The following is a 19,948-nucleotide window of genomic DNA, read 5'->3' on the forward strand; positions in this document are numbered from 1 at the left end:
TAGTAGCCAATCCCCCCATATAGTGCCCCACATAGTAGCCAATCCCCATATAGTGCCCCACATAGTAGCCCATCCCCCACATAGTGCCCCACATAGTAGCCAATCCCCATATAGTACCCCACATAGTAGCCAATGCCCCCATATATGCCCCACATAGTAGCCAATCCCCCATATATGCCCCACATATTAGCCAATGCCCCCAAATATCCCCCACATAGTAGCCAATCCCCCATATAGTGCCCCACATAGTAGCCAATCCCCCCATATAGTAGCCAATCCCCCATATAGTGCCCCACATAGTATCCAATCCCCCATATAGTGCCCCACATAGGAGCCAATCCCTCCATATAGTGCCCCACATAGTAGCCAATCCCCATATAGTGCCCCACATAGTAGCCAATGCCCCCAAATATGCCCCACATAGTAGCCTATGCCCCACATATTATCCAATCCCCCCATATAGTGCCCCACATATTATCCAATCCCCCCATATAGTAGCCAATCCCCCATATAGCGCCCCACAGAGTAGCCAATTCCCCCATTTGTGTGGCCCCAGCGGAAAAAACAATAAACCAGTAACTCACCTGTCCGCCGACCCCAGCAGCTCCTCTCCCGGCAGAGCGCGCACTCCTGTCATCCTCCTGGGCGGGCAGCGGGGTGTACAGAGTCACTGACTGTACCGGAAGTGATTCATGATGGAGGCTTCAGGTCACTTCCGACACAGTCAGTGTCTCTGTACCCCGCTGCCCGCCCCGGAGGATGACGGGAGTGTGCTCTCTGCCGGGAGAGGAGCTGCTGGGACCGGATGACAGGTGAGTTACTGGTTTATTGTTTTTTCCGCTGGGGCCACATATAATGCGGGACACGGGGGGCCGTTCCGGGACCGCGGGACAGCACCCCGAAAACGGGACTGTCCCGCGAAATCCGGGACGGTTGGGAGGTATGCTTACATATACACACATATACACCAGTGTTACAGACATTACTTACATATACACACATATACACCAGTGTTACAGACATTACTTACATATACACACATATATACACCAGTCACAGATACTGCTGACATATACACACACAAAAATACATAGCTACAGTAGATACACTCACTAACATATACATATTTAGCAACAGATACATGCATACACACACTCACTGATACACATACATTCACAGACTCAGAACTTACAGCTCCCAGGCTTCCCCCTCCTTGTGTAGTTGGCTGATCTTCACACAGAAGTATTGAGGACCTTTGGGTCATGTGATAAGGTTCTTCATGCTCTCCTTCTGTGCGGTGCAGGACCTGGCAGGTCCTCCTGCTCTTTTCCTTTCCTGATGTGCAGGCCGCTCACCCTGAACTACAGTGAGCGGGCTGAAAAGTACAATGCCGGATCCCTCTTCCTCTCCGGACTGTCTGTGGCATATCTACCATGAAGGCAGAGCAGGCTTTCTTGGGGCCCCTTTCCTTCAAGGGCCCCATAGCAGTCGCCTTCCCTGCCTTCATGGTAGCTACGTCCCTGGCTCTCTTCCAACTCTCAAGACAGACTCAGTAATATTTGCTATTCAGATACTTCTCTAGTGTTGCTTTACAACAGCCCAGCCAAGCACAAAGTTCCCCTCATGGGGGGGTCTTACCCCTCCAGATAGCGCCGTCCAGCTCTCTGCACCCACCTGGCTTCCCTCTTCTCCTCCTCCATCTACAGGCTCTGATGCTGACAACACACTAGATCTCTTCCTCTGGGACTCAGGACCCTTCTCTGCTGTGCTGCACCAAGTCACAATTCTGGAAAATTGTGATCTCTTCTTGCAAAACGCTCTTAATCCAAGTTACTCTTGAACCAAGGTACCACTGTATATTCCCATACTATTCCAGACTGCCCTGTATTGTTATTTTGGTTTACTCATTTCTTAGCATTTGACGCCATCTTTTGGTGGATGCACGTATTGCTTTACAGACATATTTATTGTTAAACATGTGCAATACATACCGTGGTTTAAGAGTAACTTGGATTGAGAGGGTTTTGCAACTTGGTTTAACAGCATTGCTTTGGTGTAAGAGCTCCCTGTACTGGGTGGGAGGGGGATTGGGGGAGGGGCATGGTCTGCATAGTGGGGTCTACAGCCCTGTACTCTGACCCAGGAAGTCTTCCTCACCTTCCAAATCATAGCAGATCCACTTCAGGCTGGGGCTTACATTAGAGGACAGGACTGTGGAGGTAATCTCCCCATAGCTATAACCCCTCTCTCCCCGGACAGAGAGCGCTGCTATACTGTGCCCACATCTTCCCTGCTCATTCCTTAATGCTCCCTGCAGTCTCTGTCAGCCCTTGTGTTTCCCATCCTCTCCATTCCTGCTATAATGTGCCTGCACTTACACTCCATTCACACTATATAGAAAAGTTCACGCTGTATAGAAAAGTTTCTGCCACTGACCTCCTGCACAGCTCTGTGATTCTCACTTCCTGATTGGTCCATGCTGAGCACACATCCCTTCCCCATTGCTGTCATGTGACTGCACAGACCTCTGACAGCAGCCCTGCTTCTCTAGTCTAGCCTGTTGTACTACACTACTGCATTATGGGGATCTTCAGTTTCATCCTGTATCTACAAGCTGCTGCTGTGTTATCAGGGTTATACAGTTACTATACATTATACACCCTATGCTGATTGTTATACTGTACAGTGACTTATATATCACATATCCAGCTGCTGTGTTATCAGGGTTATACACTCACCGGCCACTTTATTAGGTACACCTGTCTAACTGCACGTTACCACTTAATTTCTAATCAGCCAATCACATGGCGGCAACTCAGTGCATTTAGGCATGTAGACATGGTCAAGACAATCTCCTGCAGTTCAAACCGAGCATCAGTATGGGGAAGAAAGGTGATTTGAGGGCCTTTGAGCGTGGCATGGTTGTTGGTGCCAGAAGGGCTGGTCTGAGTATTTCAGAAACTGCTGATCTACTGGGATTTTCACGCACAACCATCTCTAGGGTTTACAGAGAATGGTCCGAAAAAGAAAAAACATCCAGTGAGCGGCAGTTCTGTGGGCGGAAATGCCTTGTTGATGCCAGAGGTCAGAGGAGAATGGGCAGACTGGTTCCAGCTGATAGAAAGGCAACAGTGGCTCAAATAGCCAACCGTTACAGCCAAGGTAGGCAGAAGAGCGTCTCTGAACGCACAGTACGGCCAACTCTGAGGCAGATGGGCTACAGCAGCAGAAGACCACACCGGGGGCCACTCCGCTCAGCTAAGAACAGGAAACTGAGGCTACAATTTGCACAAGCTCATCGAAATTGGACAGTAGAAGATTGGAAAAACGTTGCCTGGTCTGATGAGTCTCGATTTCTGCTGCGACATTCGGATGGTAGGGTCAGAATTTGGCGTCAACAACATGAAAGCATGGATCCATCCTGCCTTGTATCAACGGTTCAGGCTGGTGGTGGTGGTGTCATGGTGTGGGGAATATTTTCTTGGCACTCTTTGGGCCCCTTGGTACCAATTGAGCATCGTTGCAACGCCACAGCCTACCTGAGTATTGTTGCTGACCATGTCCATCCCTTTATGACCACAATGGACCCAACATCTGATGGCTACTTTCAGCAGGATAATGCGCCATGTCATAAAGCTAGAATCATCTCAGACTGGTTTCTTGAACATGACAATGAGGTCACTGTACTCCAATGGCCTCCACAGTCACCAGATCTCAATCCAATAGAGCATCTTTGGGATGTGGTGGAACGGGAGATTGGCATCATGGATGTGCAGCCGACAAATCTGCGGCAACTGTGTGATGTCATCATGTCAATATGGACCAAAATCTCTGAGGAAGCTTCCAGCACCTTGTTGTATCTATGCCACGAAGAATTGAGGCAGTTCTGAAGGCAAAAGGGGGTCCAACCCGTTACTAGCATGGTGTACCTAATAAAGTGGCCGGTGAGTGTACAGTTACTATACATTATATACCACATGCTTCTATACTGTACAGTAACTTATATATCACATCCAGCTGCTGCTGTGTTATCAGGGTTAAACAGTTACTATACATTATACACTACATGCTTCTATACTGTACAGTAACTTATATATCACATATCCAACTGCTGTATTATCAGGGTTATACAGTTACTATACATTATACACCACATGCTGCTATACTGTACAGTAACTTATATATCACATATACAGCTGCTGCTGTGTTATCAGTCGACTCCAACCCCAACTTCTGAATTTTATCAGGACCAACTTCAACTCTGACTCCTGCTCCTTTATAAATGGCCGGTCATATACCAGGGGAGTTATTTATCACACTGGCTCAGCAGCTTCTCCCAAATGTCCTACATGATCCTGGGGCGACTTCTGAGGTAATAAGGAAACATAAAGCAGCTTCTCCTGTGTGTGCAGTGGATGCAGCCAGTCTCCAGCCTCCATGTCCTGAACTACTCACAACTAGACTAGATGGTCTTTTCCTGCTGACAATCTTCTATGTTTCTAACTAAATATTCACCATACTTAAAGTGTCACTGTCGTGAATTTTTTTTTTTGCAGAAATCAATAGTCCAGGCGATTTTAAGAAACTTTGTAATTGGGTTTATTATCCGAAAAATGCATTTTTATCATGAAAAAGCAGTTTGAAGCTCTCCCCCCTGTCTTCATTGTTCTCCTATGGAGAGAGCTAAAGAAAAGACCAAAACAGGACAACAAAGAGTTAATCTACAAATCCCTCACGGAATATCTCCTGTGACAGTCACCAGTGACCTGTCTGAACTCGGATTACAGCTGTCACCCAGCTCCGTGCCTGTAATCCTCTGTTATCTGCTTTCTGCTGCCGGCTAACTCCCTCCTTCCTCCTCCCCCCTCCCCTCTCCCTAGAACAGACAGGGTACGTCTCCTGCAACAAGTCACAATTTTCTGATTTTTCAGAGTGGATGAAAAAGAGGAAGGAGGGGGGGACCTGGGAAAAGGCTTTTTACATGCAGATAATGGCAGATTTGGCTAATAAACCCAATTACAAAGTTTCTTAAAATCGCCTGGACTATTGATTTCTGCAAAAAAAAAAAATACGACAGTGACTCTTTAAAGAAATACTGCTAACAATGCCAGATCCCTGTGATATAGAGGCCATAGCACACATACACACAGCCTGCAGCAGCCATAGTGTGCACACACACACACAGCTTGCTGCAGCCATAGCAGACATAGACACAGCCTGCTGCAGCCACAGCGCGCACACACACACACACACACACACACACACACACAGCCTACTGCAGTCATAGCACACACAAAGCCTACTGCAGCCATAGCACACACACATACACACACACACACACAGCTGCAGCCATTGAACACTGAAGAAAAACACACAATCTTCTCCTAGAGAGAAAACACCACACTGAGGACAGAGGTTACTGCTACACTACTTATGTCTTCTCCTCCTCCTCTATATTACACAGGATATCTTCATATTACACTGCTGCTCATATACAGTCATCCAGCATCCAGGAAGTAAACAGCACAGATATCCCCCCACACAATGGACTCTTCCAGCTCAGAAACAAACTGCCAAATATTGACCGACAACTTTTCCATGACCCCCCTTATGTAATAGGGCCAGTGTCCTATTACTGATATATTCCCCGACCACCCTTATGTAATAGGGCCAGTGTCCTATTACTGATATATTCCCGACCACCCTTATGTAATAGGGCCAGTGTCCTATTACTGATATATTCCCCGACCACCCTTATGTAATAGGGCCAGTGTCCTATTACTGATATATTCCCGACCACCCTTATCTAATAGGGCCAGTGTCCTATTACTGATATATTCCCCGACCACCCTTATGTAATAGGGCCAGTGTCCTATTACTGATATATTCCCGACCACCCTTATGTAATAGGGCCAGTGTCCTATTACTGATATATTCCCCGACCACCCTTATGTAATGGGGCCAGTGTCCTATTACTGATATATTCTCCGACCACCCTTATGTAATAGGGCCAGTGTCCTATTACTGATATATTCCCCGACCACCCTTATGTAATAGGGCCAGTGTCCTATTACTGATATATTCCCCGACCACCCTTATGTAATAGGGCCAGTGTCCTATTACTGATATATTCCCCGACCACCCTTATGTAATAGGGCCAGTGTCTTATTACTGATATATTCCCCGACCACTCTTATGTAATAGGGCCAGTGTCTTATTACTGATATATTCCCTGACCACCCTTATCTAATAGGGCCAGTGTCTTATTACTGATATATTCCCCGACCACCCTTATGTAATAGGGCCAGTGTCTTATTACTGATATATTCCCCGACCACTCTTATGTAATAGGGCCAGTGTCTTATTACTGATATATTCCCCGATCACCCTTATGTAATATGGCCAGTGTCTTATTACTGATATATTCCCCGACCACTCTTATGTAATAGGGCCAGTGTCTTATTACTGATATATTCCCCGACCACCCTTATGTAATAGGGCCAGTGTCTTATTACTGATATATTCCCCGACCACCCTTATCCAATAGGGCCAGTGTCCTATTACTGATATATTCCCCGACCACCCTTATCCAATAGGGCCAGTGTCTTATTACTGATATATTCCCCGACCACCCTTATGTAATAGGGCCAGTGTCTTATTACTGATATATTCCCCGACCACCCTTATGTACTAGGGCCAGTGTCCTATTACTGATATATTCCCTGACCACCCTTATGTAATAGGGCCAGTGTCCTATTACTGATATATTCCCTGACCACCCTTATGTAATAGGGCCAGTGTCCTATTACTGATATATCCCCCGACCACCCTTATCTAATAGGGCCAGTGTCTTATTACTGATATATTCCCCGACCACCCTTATCTAATAGGGCCAGTGTCTTATTACTGATATATTCCCCGACCACCCTTATCTAATAGGGCCAGTGTCTTATTACTGATATATTCCCCGACCACCCTTATCTAATAGGGCCAGTGTCTTATTACTGATATATTCCCCGACCACCCTTATCTAATAGGGCCAGCGTCTTATTAGAATGTTGCTCATAATATATATACATGAGCAAAACTTGTAAAATTCATATCAAAATTCAATTCTAAATTTTTAAAGATTTTTAAAAGCTGGAGTCGGAGTCAGTCCATTTTTTTCCGACTCCAGCCAAAGCTAGCTCCGACTTTAACTCCGACTCCACAGCCCTGATTTAAATGATTTCTTATAGCAACCAATCAGATCATTGCTTCAATTGTCAAACCTACAAGCACTAATCGGATTGGCTGCCACAGTAGCAGTACAAACAAAGTGATGTCACCATGCCACCTCTGGATGGAAGATAACGGGGGAGGGGGATTACAACGTATAATTGTTGTTTTCTATTAAAGGGATGAAACGCTATGGCTTTGCACAGTGACTGTATACAGCTGTACTGGGATTCTACCAGTGATGGTTATGGACACATCCATTATAACCTTCATTCCTCTATCCATGTTACACACACGTGTATTAGTCACTGAGGCTTTCAATGATAATGGTTGGTGGAAATAACAATGTTATAAAATGACATCTGGGCTCTGATTGGCTGCTATGGGGATTGTTGTTCTGTTAAACAGTTTTGATACAAATGTTTCTTCTTTATTTTAAAGATGGCGAACACTGGAGAGAGAATGATCCCGGGGCGAAGGCTACAGGTGACGTCTATCTAATATTACTGGAGGAGGGATTGAGCAATTCTGCTGTGAACACTGGTTCCCTTATGTATGTATCCATGTTACTTATGAGAGCATAGAGGATATACCGTATTATCTGTGGTTTTCAGCTGGGGTAGCCATAGTAGTATTTCTGCAAAGTAGAGAAAGAAAGAGAGAGAGAAAATATCTTACTTGGTTCATTATTAGGGGAAAAAAATAGATACCACAACTAACCATGGCACATGATCTAGGGTTCCTTTATGTAGTATTGGCGGGAATAAAATCTAATAAAAGTCCTGTGACAAGTTATACGCTAAGGGCAATATGCCAGCTAGAGATGAAGACTGTTATAGTACCCGTCAATGAATAAAGAAGACCTCAGCTAAAGAGGAAGACCCCTATCATACCCATAGTTTATCACCTCAGGCTAGCTTCCAAATATTGTGCATGTGATGTCTAGTTGTGGCTTATGTCTGTGATCATGTGCTAGAAGTAGCCGTGGATTTCTTTCTGCAAGAAGAAGCAGTGGCCAGAAAGAAACAGAGCAAAAGAAGAACTGGGAGAGATGACCACCCTCACTGGGCAAGAAGCTAGATGAAGATGAAGATCGTTTCCACCAGCCATTGTGTAGCCGATGTGTCTGATCATGTGCTAGGGGTGGATTGGGATTTTTTTTGTCTAATGATGTATTGGGAGAATGAAAATGCGGCAACACACAATGTTTGGGGAAAGTCAATGTCTTCCATAGGCAAAATGTCAGCTACAGGTGAAGGCTTGTATCTTCTCTTACCTATGCCTGCCTTTGTACATGTGTCTGAATGGGGAGTGTTCTATACAGGTAAGATAATAATTTCATACATAAGGCACTACATGTGGTGATGTAGATGTGGCTGTTTGTGTAACATTTTGTAGTGTGTGATATTATAAGATCTAACTATGGCGTTCCTGAAATTCTGGCCCTTAATAACAGACTGAACGCAAGAACAGCGGGACACAATCTGAGCTTTGTTGTAAAGATCAGAAAATATTACTTTACTGACAGAATAGTAGATGCCTGGAACAATCTCCAAGCAGATGTGGTTAGTCAATGTACTGTAATAATAAAGGAAACAATAGATAGGCAGACTGGATAGACTAGGTGGATGGTTGAGCAGTATCTGGAGCTTGGAGTACCACCCAGCTAGAACTGTCCAGTCAGAAGTGGCTGTTCGCCTAGTGTAATGGAAGAAAATCCCAAGCTCATGAGATGCAAGCCCACCATCAAGAAAGATGACGGATTATTGTAAATTAAAAATATTGAAGGCCTCATTCTTGTCATCTGTTTTATTGACCATTTATATTATAAAATGTTCCTGAGATCTTCAGTTTTATTCATTTGGTTTAAACGTCCCAATATACCTTATACTGGCGGCGGGTACCACCAACTGAAGTATACAGTGTATGGGTCTCTTCCGACCGATTGCTGACAGACGTCAGTGGAGATAGGGATCATGCAGCTGAGCCCTCACACCTCCACATAGAGAACACAGGATCACTCCACCTTGCCTGCGTATGGGGAGGACAGGAGAGATAACTGATCAGTTATTGAAGGTGTATGGCCACCTTAAAACTAAGTTGAGACTGTTCTGTACAGGTCATTTCCAAGCAGTGCTCTTTACATCAATACAGATAGTGAGATAGTGAGTATAGTGATAGGTGTAACAGCAGAAATCACTTACACTAAGGGTCCTCACATAGCATGAAAAATGGAGGGTCTCGGGCTGCACAAACAATCCTTGTATTGTACCACATATACAGCATGGCTTAGGGGTTGACATATTTCTCCGATGAGCAAACTTATCGAACGTTTGGCCTTTGACTCTAGGGGCCTGGAAACGTTGGATGCAGCCCTAAGAAGTCCTGTAAAACGTGGATGCAGGTATTGACCATAGGCTGTATCCAGGGCTGTGGAGTCGGTAAGCCGCAGCTCCGACTCCAACTCCGAATCCTGAATTTTATCAGGACCGACTCCAACTCCGAATCCTGAATTTTATCAGGACCGACTTCAACTCCGAATCCTGAATTTTATCAGGACCGACTCCGACTCCTGCTCCTTCATAAATGGCCAGTCATATACCAGGGGAGTTATTTATCACACTGGCTCTGTAGTTTCTCCCTAATGTCCTACATGATCCTGGGACGACTTCTGAGGGAATAAGGAAAGATATAAAGCAGATTCTCCTGTGTGTGCAATGGATGCAGCCAGTCTCCAGCCTCCATGTCCTGAACAACTCAGAACTAGACTAGATGGAGCAGGTGGTCTTTTCCTGCTGACAGTCTTCTATGTTTCTAACTAAATATTCACCATCCAGGAAACACTGCTAACAATGCCAGATATAGAGGTCAGCCATAGTGATATAGAGAGGGGTCACACATAGTGATATAGAGAGGGGTCACACATAGTGATATAGAGAGGGGTCACACAGTGATATAGAAGGTCACTGTGGGAGCACGCAATAGCACGCACACACACACAGCCCGCTGCAGCCATAGCACACACACAGCCTGCTGCAGCCATAGCGCACACACACAGCCTGCTGCAGCCATAGCACGCACACACACAGCCTGCTGCAGCAATAGCACACACAGCTTGCTGCAGCCATAGCGCACACAGCGCACACACACACAGCCTGCTGCGACCATAGTGTGCACACACACAGCTTGCTGCAGCCGCAAGCTGCAGCGCACACACACACAGCCTGCTGCGACCATAGTGTGCACACACACAGCTTGCTGCAGCCGCAGCACACATTCACACAGCCTGCTGCAACCATAGTGTGCACACACACAGCTTGCTGCAGCCGCAGCACACATACACACAGCCTGCTGCAGCCATAGCACACACACACACAGCCTGATGTAGTCATAGCACACACACAGCCTACTGCAGCCATAGCACACACACACAGCTGCAGCCATAGAACACGGAAGAAAAACACAATCTTCTCCCATAGAGAACACACCACACTGAGGACAGAGGTTACACCTACACTACTTATGTCTTCTCCTCCTCCTCCTCCTCCTCTATATTACACAGGATATCTTTATATTACACTGCTGCTCATATACAGTCATCCAGCATCCAGGAAGAGACCAGCACAGATCTCCCCCCACACAATGGACTCTTCTAGCTCAGAAACAAACTGCCAAATATTGACCGACAACCTCTCCCCGACCACCCTCATCTTATAGGGCCAGTGTCCTATTACTGATATATTCCCCGACCACCCTTATGTAATAGGGCCAGTGTCCTATTACTGATATATTCCCCGACCACCCTTATGTAATAGGGCCAGTGTCTTATTACTGATATATTCCCCGACCACCCTTATGTAATAGGGCCAGTGTCCTATTACTGATATATTCCCCGACCACCCTTTTCCAATAGGGCCAGTGTCCTATTAGAATGTTGCTCATAATATATATTCATGAGCAAAACTTGTAAAGTTCATATTAAAATTCAATTCTACATTTTTTTAAAGATTTTTTAAAGCTTGAGTCGGAACATATTTTTTCCGACTCTAACTCCGACTCCACCTCCACAGCCCTGGCTGTATCCATGTTTTCCAGGACTTCCAAGAGCTGCATCTAACTTCTCAAGACCCCCAGAATCAAATGCATTAAAAAAAAAGAAATGTTGAGGGCTAAGACAGCATGGAATATCTGCTCGGATCCGTCACAACTTAACTTACCCTCCAGTCTTTTCTGTTTCTGCCAATCAGCTGCTGAGGTGGGACCTGGATACAGTAAGTATAGCTGTTATATAGCTGCCTTCAGGAGACTGGACCTGGATACAGTAAGTATAGCTGTTATATAGGGGCCTTCAGGAGACTGGACCTGGATACAGTGAGTATAGCTGTTATATAGCTGCCTTCAGGAGACTGGACCTGGATACAGTAAGTATAGCTGTTATATAGGGGCCTTCAGGAGACTGGACCTGGATACAGTAAGTATAGCTGTTATATAGCTGCCTTCAGGAGACTGGACCTGGATACAGTAAGTATAGCTGTTATATAGCTGCCTTCAGGAGACTGGACCTGGATACAGTGAGTATAGCTGTTATATAGGGGCCTTCAGGAGACTGGACCTGGATACAGTAAGTATAGCTGTTATATAGCAGCCTTCAGGAGACTGGACCTGGATACAGTAAGTATAGCTGTTATATAGCTGCCTTCAGGAGACTGGACCTGGATACAGTAAGTATAGCTGTTATATAGCAGCCTTCAGGAGACTGGACCTGGATACAGTAAGTATAGCTTTGTTTTAAAGGGAACCAATCAGCAGCAAACTTTCTATAAAGCTAATAAACATTGTTAATAAGGCTCCTAACACAGCGCCCAAGCATATTTGCGTTACCAGCCAGCAAAACGCTAAAAACTTACTTTTATTCCTTCCTGCACTGTATGGTAATCAATTCCACCTCGTCATTGGGGTGGTCCGGGGGTCCCCACCAGTCACAGTCATGAACGCTCCTATTAAGGCCAATATGTATATTCGTGTGCACCTGCGTGGTACAGTGGTGTACTTTTCTTGCTGTATTGTGTAAGTCATAGCCAAAATAGCCTAAAACCTCAGATAGGGATGCGGGAAAGAATAAAAGTACGTTTTTAGGGTTTGTCTTGGACTCGGAAAACACGAATCTGCATGAGCGCTGTGTTAGGAGCTTTATTACCAAGGTTTATTCGCTTTAGTGTACCATCACACATGACGGATCCGTACCGATATCCGCTGTGGATCCCTGCCCTGTAAAGTCTATGGGCAGATATACTTGCAGTGGTATGGACATCCCGCTGCCAGTATGTCGGCAGACCAGGCCGGAGCCTCTACATTACCTGCTGTGTGATCCTGCTCGCTTCCAGTGTGATGGGGCAGCACACTGATTGGCTGAGCGGGACGTGCAGCCGGGAACCCCCGATCACGTGTCACACAGCCGGAGGGCCGTCTTCTCCTGATCGGTACAGGTCTACACACTGAGACCCTGAACGATCAAAACTTTTGTGGTGTCTTGTGAAAAGTTTTGTGAAAGGACAGTGACACAAAAATAATAATAAATGTAACCCCCTCAGGACCAGACTGTCACCCGCTGCCTCCCCAGCCTCAACTGACCCCAGTCTGGCCCACATGTGGTGAGGTTAACCCCCTGAGAACCAGACTGTCTGTACCCCCCCTCCCTGAGACAACTAGATGCCAATCTGTCGGAGCTATGGAGTATCATATAATTATCATATTGTTCAAGCCCATTAGAGCGCGAGGAAAGGGTTAAAAAGGGTCTCCGCGTCCTGATGACAGGGCTGCTGCTGGCAGATAGCGGGACATGCGGGGACACGCCGCTCACACTCATGGGGGGGGGTCGCCCTTTTAAGAGATTCTGTCCCGTGAGGCCGCGCCCCCTGTGGGCGGGGCCTGTGTGCGGCTCTGAGCTCGTGCGCTCCGCTCAACTCTCACTGCCGGTCCCGGGATCATCATGCGCTGGCCGCTTCTCCGCCGCCTCTATACCGGCATGCCCGGCTACAGGGAGACACTGAGCCGCGGGTACCCGAGGTGTCCGCTCCCGGCCGCCCGGCCATCCTCGTCCTCAGCCACAGCATGGAGGAGCGCCCAGGAGCTGCACGGGGCAGCGGCCAGGTACGGCCGGGGACGGCAGGCGGCATGCTGGGACTTGTAGTCACTTCGGGAAACAACTTAGTGACTGTCCTGTGTGATGCTGCGTGTACACCGGGCGCTACCACATGACAGGAGGGGGGGGGATGACTTGTAGCGACTGTCCTGTATGATGCTGCGTGTACATCGGGCGCTACCACATGACAGGAGCCGGGGGGGGATGACTTGTAGTGACTGTCCTGTGTGGTGCTGCGTGTACACCGGGCGCTACCACATGACTGGAGCCGGGGGGGGGGGGGTTGACTTATGATAACTTAGTGACTTTCCTGTGTGGTGCTGCGTGTACAACGGGCGCTACCACATGACAGGAGGGGGGGGGGGATGACTTGTAGTGACTGTCCTGTATGATGCTGCGTGTACATCGGGCGCTACCACATGACTGGAGCCGGGGGGGGGTTGACTTATGATAACTTAGTGACTTTCCTGTGTGGTGCTGCGTGTACAACGGGCGCTACCACATGAATTAGGGGGGGATTACTTCTTGTAGTAACTTAATCACTGTCCTGTGTGATGCTGGGTGTACATCGGGCGCTACCACATGACAGGAGGCGGGGGGGGGGATGACTTGTAGTAACTTTGTATAGGAAGTCACAGAAAGCTGCAGAGACTTGTGGGAGTTGTAGTTCAGCGGTAGATTGGAGGTATATGGTGCAAACGCAGCAAATTATGTATTATCAGGTGACTACAAATCCCAGCATTCTCTATGGAGGTTCTATAGCTGGAGATCAGTGTCAGATTCTGTTATCACACATTTCCTGTATACATAAGCCATAGAAGTGGATGGGGTCTTTGTGTTACACAGAATAATCATTGCTCCCTGTACTAAAGATGGTCACCGGCTGCTCCTGTCTGTAGCTACTGGATGCACATCAATGCTTGTAATAGTGAGACGCGTGGTTGTGCAGCGTGGTTACGTGTTGTCACTGTTGCACGTGGTTGTGCGTTGCAGTTACGTGTTGCCGTGTTGTCACTGTTGCATGTGGTTGTGCGTTGTGGTTACGTGTTGTCACTGTTGCATGTGGTTGTGCGTTGTGGTTACGTGTTGTCACTGTTGCACGGTTACGTGTTGTCACTGTTGAACGTGGTTGTGCGTCGCGGTTACGTGTTGTCACTGTTGCACGTGGTTGTGCGGCGCGGTTACGTGTTGTCACTTGCACGTGGTTGTGCGGCGCAGTTGTCACTGTTGCACGTGGTTGTGCAGCATGGTTACGTGTTGTCACTGTTGCATGTGGTTGTGCAGCGTGGTTACGTGTTGTCACTGTTGCACGTGGTTGTGCGTTGCAGTTACGTGTTGCCGTGTTGTCACTGTTGCATGTGGTTGTGCATTGTGGTTACGTGTTGTCACTGTTGCACGGTTACGTGTTGTCACTGTTGAACGTGGTTGTGCGTCGCGGTTACGTGTTGTCACTGTTGCACGTGGTTGTGCGGCGCGGTTACGTGTTGTCACTGTTGAACGTGGTTGTGCGTCGCGGTTACGTGTTGTCACTGTTGCACGTGGTTGTGCGGCGCGGTTACGTGTTGTCACTGTTGCACGTGGTTGTGCGGCGCAGTTGTCACTGTTGCACGTGGTTGTGCGTTGCGGTTACGTGTTGCCGTGTTGTCACTGTTGCACGTGGTTGTGCGTTGCGGTTACGTGTTGCCGTGTTGTCACTGTTGGACGTGGTTGTTCGTTGCGGTTACGTGTTGCCGTGTTGTCACTGTTGGACTTGGTTGTGCGTTGCGGTTACGTGTTGCCGTGTTGTCACTGTTGCATGTGGTTGTGCGTTGCGGTTACGTGTTGCCGTGTTGTCACTGTTGCACGTGGTTGTGCGGCGCGGTTACGTGTTGTCACTGTTGCACGTGGTTGTGCGTTGCGGTTACGTGTTGCCGTGTTGTCACTGTTGCACGTGGTTGTGCGGCGCGGTTACGTGTTGTCACTGTTGCACGTGGTTGTGCGGCGCGGTTACGTGTTGCTGTGTTGTCACTGTTGCATGTGGTTGTGCGGCGCGGTTGCCGTGTTGTCACTGTTGCACGTGGTTGTGCGGCGCGGTTACGTGTTGCTGTGTTGTCACTGTTGCACGTGGTTGTGCGGCGCGGTTACGTGTTGTCGTGTTGTCACTGTTGCACGTGGTTGTGCGGCGCGGTTACGTGTTGTCACTGTTGCACGTGGTTGTGCGGTGCGGTTACGTGTTGTCACTGTTGCACGTGGTTGTGCGGCGCGGTTACGTGTTGTCACTGTTGCACGTGGTTGTGCGGTGCGGTTACGTGTTGTCACTGTTGCACGTGGTTGTGCGGCGCGGTTACGTGTTGTCACTGTTGCACGTGGTTGTGCGGTGCGGTTACGTGTTGTCACTGTTGCACGTGGTTGTGCGTTGCGGTTACGCGTTGCCATGCTTCAGCTGATGATTTTAGGTCAGGATGTAAAGCCAGGATGAGTTGATAATCGTTGTCTCTATTACACGGCTGGTTCGGCATATTATCGCTCTTCCTGTACCTGTGTGTATATTGATATAAGTGCAGAGAGCGGCACAGGCCCCAGCGACCACATGTGAGTGCTGAGCAGATCTGTCAGAATGTTCCGGATTATCACCAGGCGTTTGGGCTCAGATAATGTTTCTGCTCCTGAATATTTGGACAGATCCGCACTACATGTGAGTAATGACCGGTGCTTCATAGTATAGTATCCTGCTCTATGGAGCATAGGCCTATATGTGTGGGGAATTAGCAGCATGAGGCCTATGAGGTCCGCAGGGCTCCTACTTGTCTGTGCGCGGTTACGTTGGCATCGTGTTTTGTCAAGTTGCCAATATACTGTATAAAGTCGCGCTCTGTGATCATGTAGTAACTAGTGAATACATTCAGTCAATTTTTTTTCCAAAGATGCCTCTGCAGGACTCTATAACACAGCAGATCACACTTACATGTTTGGAAAGTAGGCTGAAAGTGTTTATTAGTTGGCTATGTTGGCCCATTGAAATCTATGGGCTCATCTTGAGTTCACTACGGTATATGCCAGCAACCTCTTCTTTCAACAGGTTCACCAAAAATGTACTAGAGATTTGTAATTTACTTCTATTAAAAAATCTCCAGTCTTCCAGTACTTATCAGCTGCTGTATGTCCTGCAGGAAGTGGTGTATTCTCTCCAGTATGACACAGTGCTCTCTGCTGCCACCTCTGTCCATGTCAGGAACTGTCCAGAGCAGCAGCAAATCCCCATAGAAAACCTCTCCTGCTCTGGACAGTTCCTGACATGGACAGAGGTGGCAGCAGAGAGTACTGTGTCAGACTGGAGAGAATATACCACTTCCTGCAGGACATACAGCAGCTAAGTACTTGAAGACTGGAGATTTTTAATAGAAGTAAATTACAAATCTATGGCACTTTCTGACAGCGGTTGATTTGAAGGTGCAGGGGGGGGGGGGGGGGGGTAACATGGCACAGAACTCCCATGGACATCTATGGTATAAAAGGGGGTGTCGCTGGCCCCCCCCTCTCCTGTCACACGTTGCCGTTGCCGCCCCCCCCCCCCCTCTCCTGTCACGCGTTGCCGCTGGCCCCCCCCCCCTCTCCTGTCACGCGTTGCCGCTGGCCCCCCCCCCCCTCTCCTGTCACGCGTTGCCGCTGGCCCCCCCCCCCTCTCCTGTCACGCGTTGCCGCTGGCCCCCCCCCCCCTCTCCTGTCACGCGTTGCCGCTGGCCCCCCCCCTCTCCTGTCACGCGTTGCCGCTGGCCCCCCCCCTCTCCTGTCACACGTTGCCGTTGCCGCCCCCCCCCCTCCTGTCACACGTTGCTGCTGGCCCCCCCCCCCCTCCATCACACATTGCCGTTGCCGCTGCCCCCCCCCCTCTCCTGTCACACGTTGCCGCGGGGCCCTCCTCTCCTGTCACACGTTGCCGTTGCCGCCCCCCCCCCCCCCCGTCACAGGTTGCTGCTGCCCCCCCCCTCCATCACACGTTGCCGTTGCTACTGCCCCCCCTCCCCTGTCACGCATTGCCGCTGCCCCCCCCCCCCCTCTCCTGTCAGACGTTTCTTCCGGGCCCCCCCTCCTGTCACGCGTTGCCGCTGCCCCCCCCTCCTGTCACGCGTTGCCGCTGCCCCCCTCCTCCTGTCACACGTTGCCGCTGGCCCCCCCCCCCCCTCTCCTGTCAGACGTTTCTGCCGGGCCCCCCCATCTCCTGTCACGCGTTGCCGCTGCCCCCCCATCTCCTGTCACGCGTTGCCGCTGCCCCCCCCTCCTGTCACGCGTTGCCGCTGCCCCCCCCCCTCCTGTCACGCGTTGCCGCTGCCCCCCCATCTCCTGTCACGCGTTGCCGCTGCCCCCCCATCTCCTGTCACACGTTGCTGCTGCCCCCCCCCTCCATCACACGTTGCCGCCGGGCTCGGCTGATCATTGCCATTTAACGTGACCTCTTAGACCGAACGATTATTGGCCGTTATGTACTGGACCTGTTGTTCCCGTACAGACTGTGCTGTGTATCAGAGCCTGTATGGATCAGATAGTAGATATTCCAGCCATCTGTTGGTATGGAGATGGTTGCTGCAGCCCCTGGAGGTAGATGGGGGAGGGGGCACGGACATCCTCTAGTGACGCCTGTGTGATGCAATACTGCCCTCTGATGACACAAGAGCTTTGGACTTTCAGTGGAATTTAAGGTGTTTGGGGCCCAGAGTTTTGTATCCGGGTGAAAGTTTTTCTTTCAAGGTTAGAGATCAGAGGTCCCTTACACAGGATGCCGGCCCTGACACCATTGACTTCTATTTCACAATAAGGAACCTGCATGATCTTCCTGTCCTGTTTCCTCCTGTCTTAGTTATTGGTAATTTTGCCCAGCAGTCAAAAGGCCGGCTTAACAGGATGCAAAACTATAATGTGAACGGGCCTTAAAGTCGATGTACCACTGAAACATCGCTTTTTGTCTTTTACGTGAATGAACTAGCTGGTGGGTGCAGCGGACCTTTTTTTATTTTTTTTTATTTTATTTTTTTATTTTTATTTTTTGGAGCCACCACCAGGTTCCCGTGCACAGCGCCGGTCTATCACCGAGCACGGGCCCTGCATGAAGCACTGGGTATGAGCCTGCCAACCCACAGTGACATGGCTCTATTTATTCTAATGGAGCCGCGTCACACAGGATGGGTAGGAGAGATGGTCACACTGGCGGGCAGAAACGCGTTGCCACAATTAAAACTTCGGACTTATTAGATGTGACTCCAAGTCAACTTTATTGGTTTTCTGGTTCACCTGCGCCATCTCCAAAGAGGAGATTGTCCCTTTCTGTCCTGGGTCTGACAGCCTCGTGTGGCAGAATAAAAGTACTTTTTCCCCTTACTAAAGCTACTGCTGTGGCTGGTAGTCCTGGGGAGCCGCACAGTAGCTCTATACTACGATACTGGGAACCATAAGAGCACCATCCTGCTGATTGGTTTCCATTGAAGGACTTTAATAAAGTTCTATAACTGCAAATTTTTATCATCTTAATATATTATCTCATTAAAAGGAATACGAAAGCCCAGGCGTCAGTCTCTTCTCAGTCAGCCCTCTCATGAATCCGTCTATTTGGTGCTGCTTTATCTGTCGTTTTCTGCTATTTCTTTTCTATGCAGGAACATAATTCAGCGATCGAAAGACACGTTCAGGAACTTACAAAAAGAGAACGCCGCCTTCAAGCCAGTTCTGGCCATAATTCAGGTAAGTAGAGCGTATGATTCGCTGCTCGGCGCTCCAGATGGTTTCATCCTAATAAACGCTGAGGTTGGGGTTATACTGATATAAAGGCTCACACTTTCCTGCGGAGACCAGGGATCTGCCAGCGAATCAGCCGAGATCATTGTAGAGGGGATCAGATGGGCTGGAGGACTAAACCTTGCTGCTTTTTGGTTGGCGTTAGGGACGGGGAATTAAAGAGAACCTGCCAGGACTTTTCAGTTTTTTGTCAGAAACCGTCACATCTGATGCTGCAACTGATCCCAAAAACACATCACTTGTTGTCAGGTTTTCTATCCTTTTTTATTTTTTTTTTCAATAAAAAATAAATAAATTGTCCATCAGTTTTTTCCTCTATTAATTTGAATTTGAAAGCAAAAGGCGCACTACTATAGCAGGACAACACAGGGGCAGAATTACAGGGGTCCATCTGTTATAGGGAGCACCAGCACATGGACTAATCTACTATAGGGGTGCAATTAACAGGGACCCTCTACTGTAGGGGTAGAACTCCAAGGGGGCCTTTACTATAGGGTTAGAACTCACAGGGAGCCAGGTACTATAGGGGTAGAATTCGCAGGGGGACAGCTGCTATAGGGGTACAACTTGCTGGGGGCCAGCTACTATAGGGGTAGAACTCACAGGGGGCCAGCTACTATAGGGGTACAATTAACAGGGACCCTCTACTGTAGGGGTACAAATCAAGGGGGGCCTCTACTAAAGGGGTAGAACTCACAGGGGGCCAGCTACTATAGGGGTACAATTAACAGGGACCCTCTACTGTAGGGGTACAAATCAAAGGGGGCCTCTACTATAGGGGTAGAACTCACAGGGGGCCTCTACTATAGGGGTAGAACTCAC

At 48.5% G+C, this 19,948-nt stretch overlaps 1 protein-coding gene across 3 annotated transcripts in view; it reads left to right on the top strand.

The window, feature by feature from the left end:
- Positions 1 to 19,948, top strand: part of MTHFD1L (methylenetetrahydrofolate dehydrogenase (NADP+ dependent) 1 like) — a 148,852-nt gene that overhangs the window by 11,021 nt on the left and 117,883 nt on the right. For 2 of the 3 annotated variants that reach the window (XM_069955374.1, XM_069955373.1), the window contains exons 1-2: positions 13,147 to 13,368; positions 18,988 to 19,072. In XM_069955374.1, coding sequence (XP_069811475.1) covers positions 13,208 to 13,368; positions 18,988 to 19,072 — 246 coding nt within the window. In that variant the 5' untranslated portion in view covers positions 13,147 to 13,207. Of the gene's footprint in view, positions 1 to 7,659; positions 7,772 to 13,146; positions 13,369 to 18,987; positions 19,073 to 19,948 lie in introns of those variants that run through there. The other variant, XM_069955376.1, reaches the window with a different exon arrangement.

Source organism: Dendropsophus ebraccatus, chromosome 15 (genome assembly GCF_027789765.1).
Source record: "Dendropsophus ebraccatus isolate aDenEbr1 chromosome 15, aDenEbr1.pat, whole genome shotgun sequence".
In the NCBI taxonomy this organism is placed as follows: Eukaryota; Metazoa; Chordata; class Amphibia; order Anura; family Hylidae; genus Dendropsophus; species Dendropsophus ebraccatus.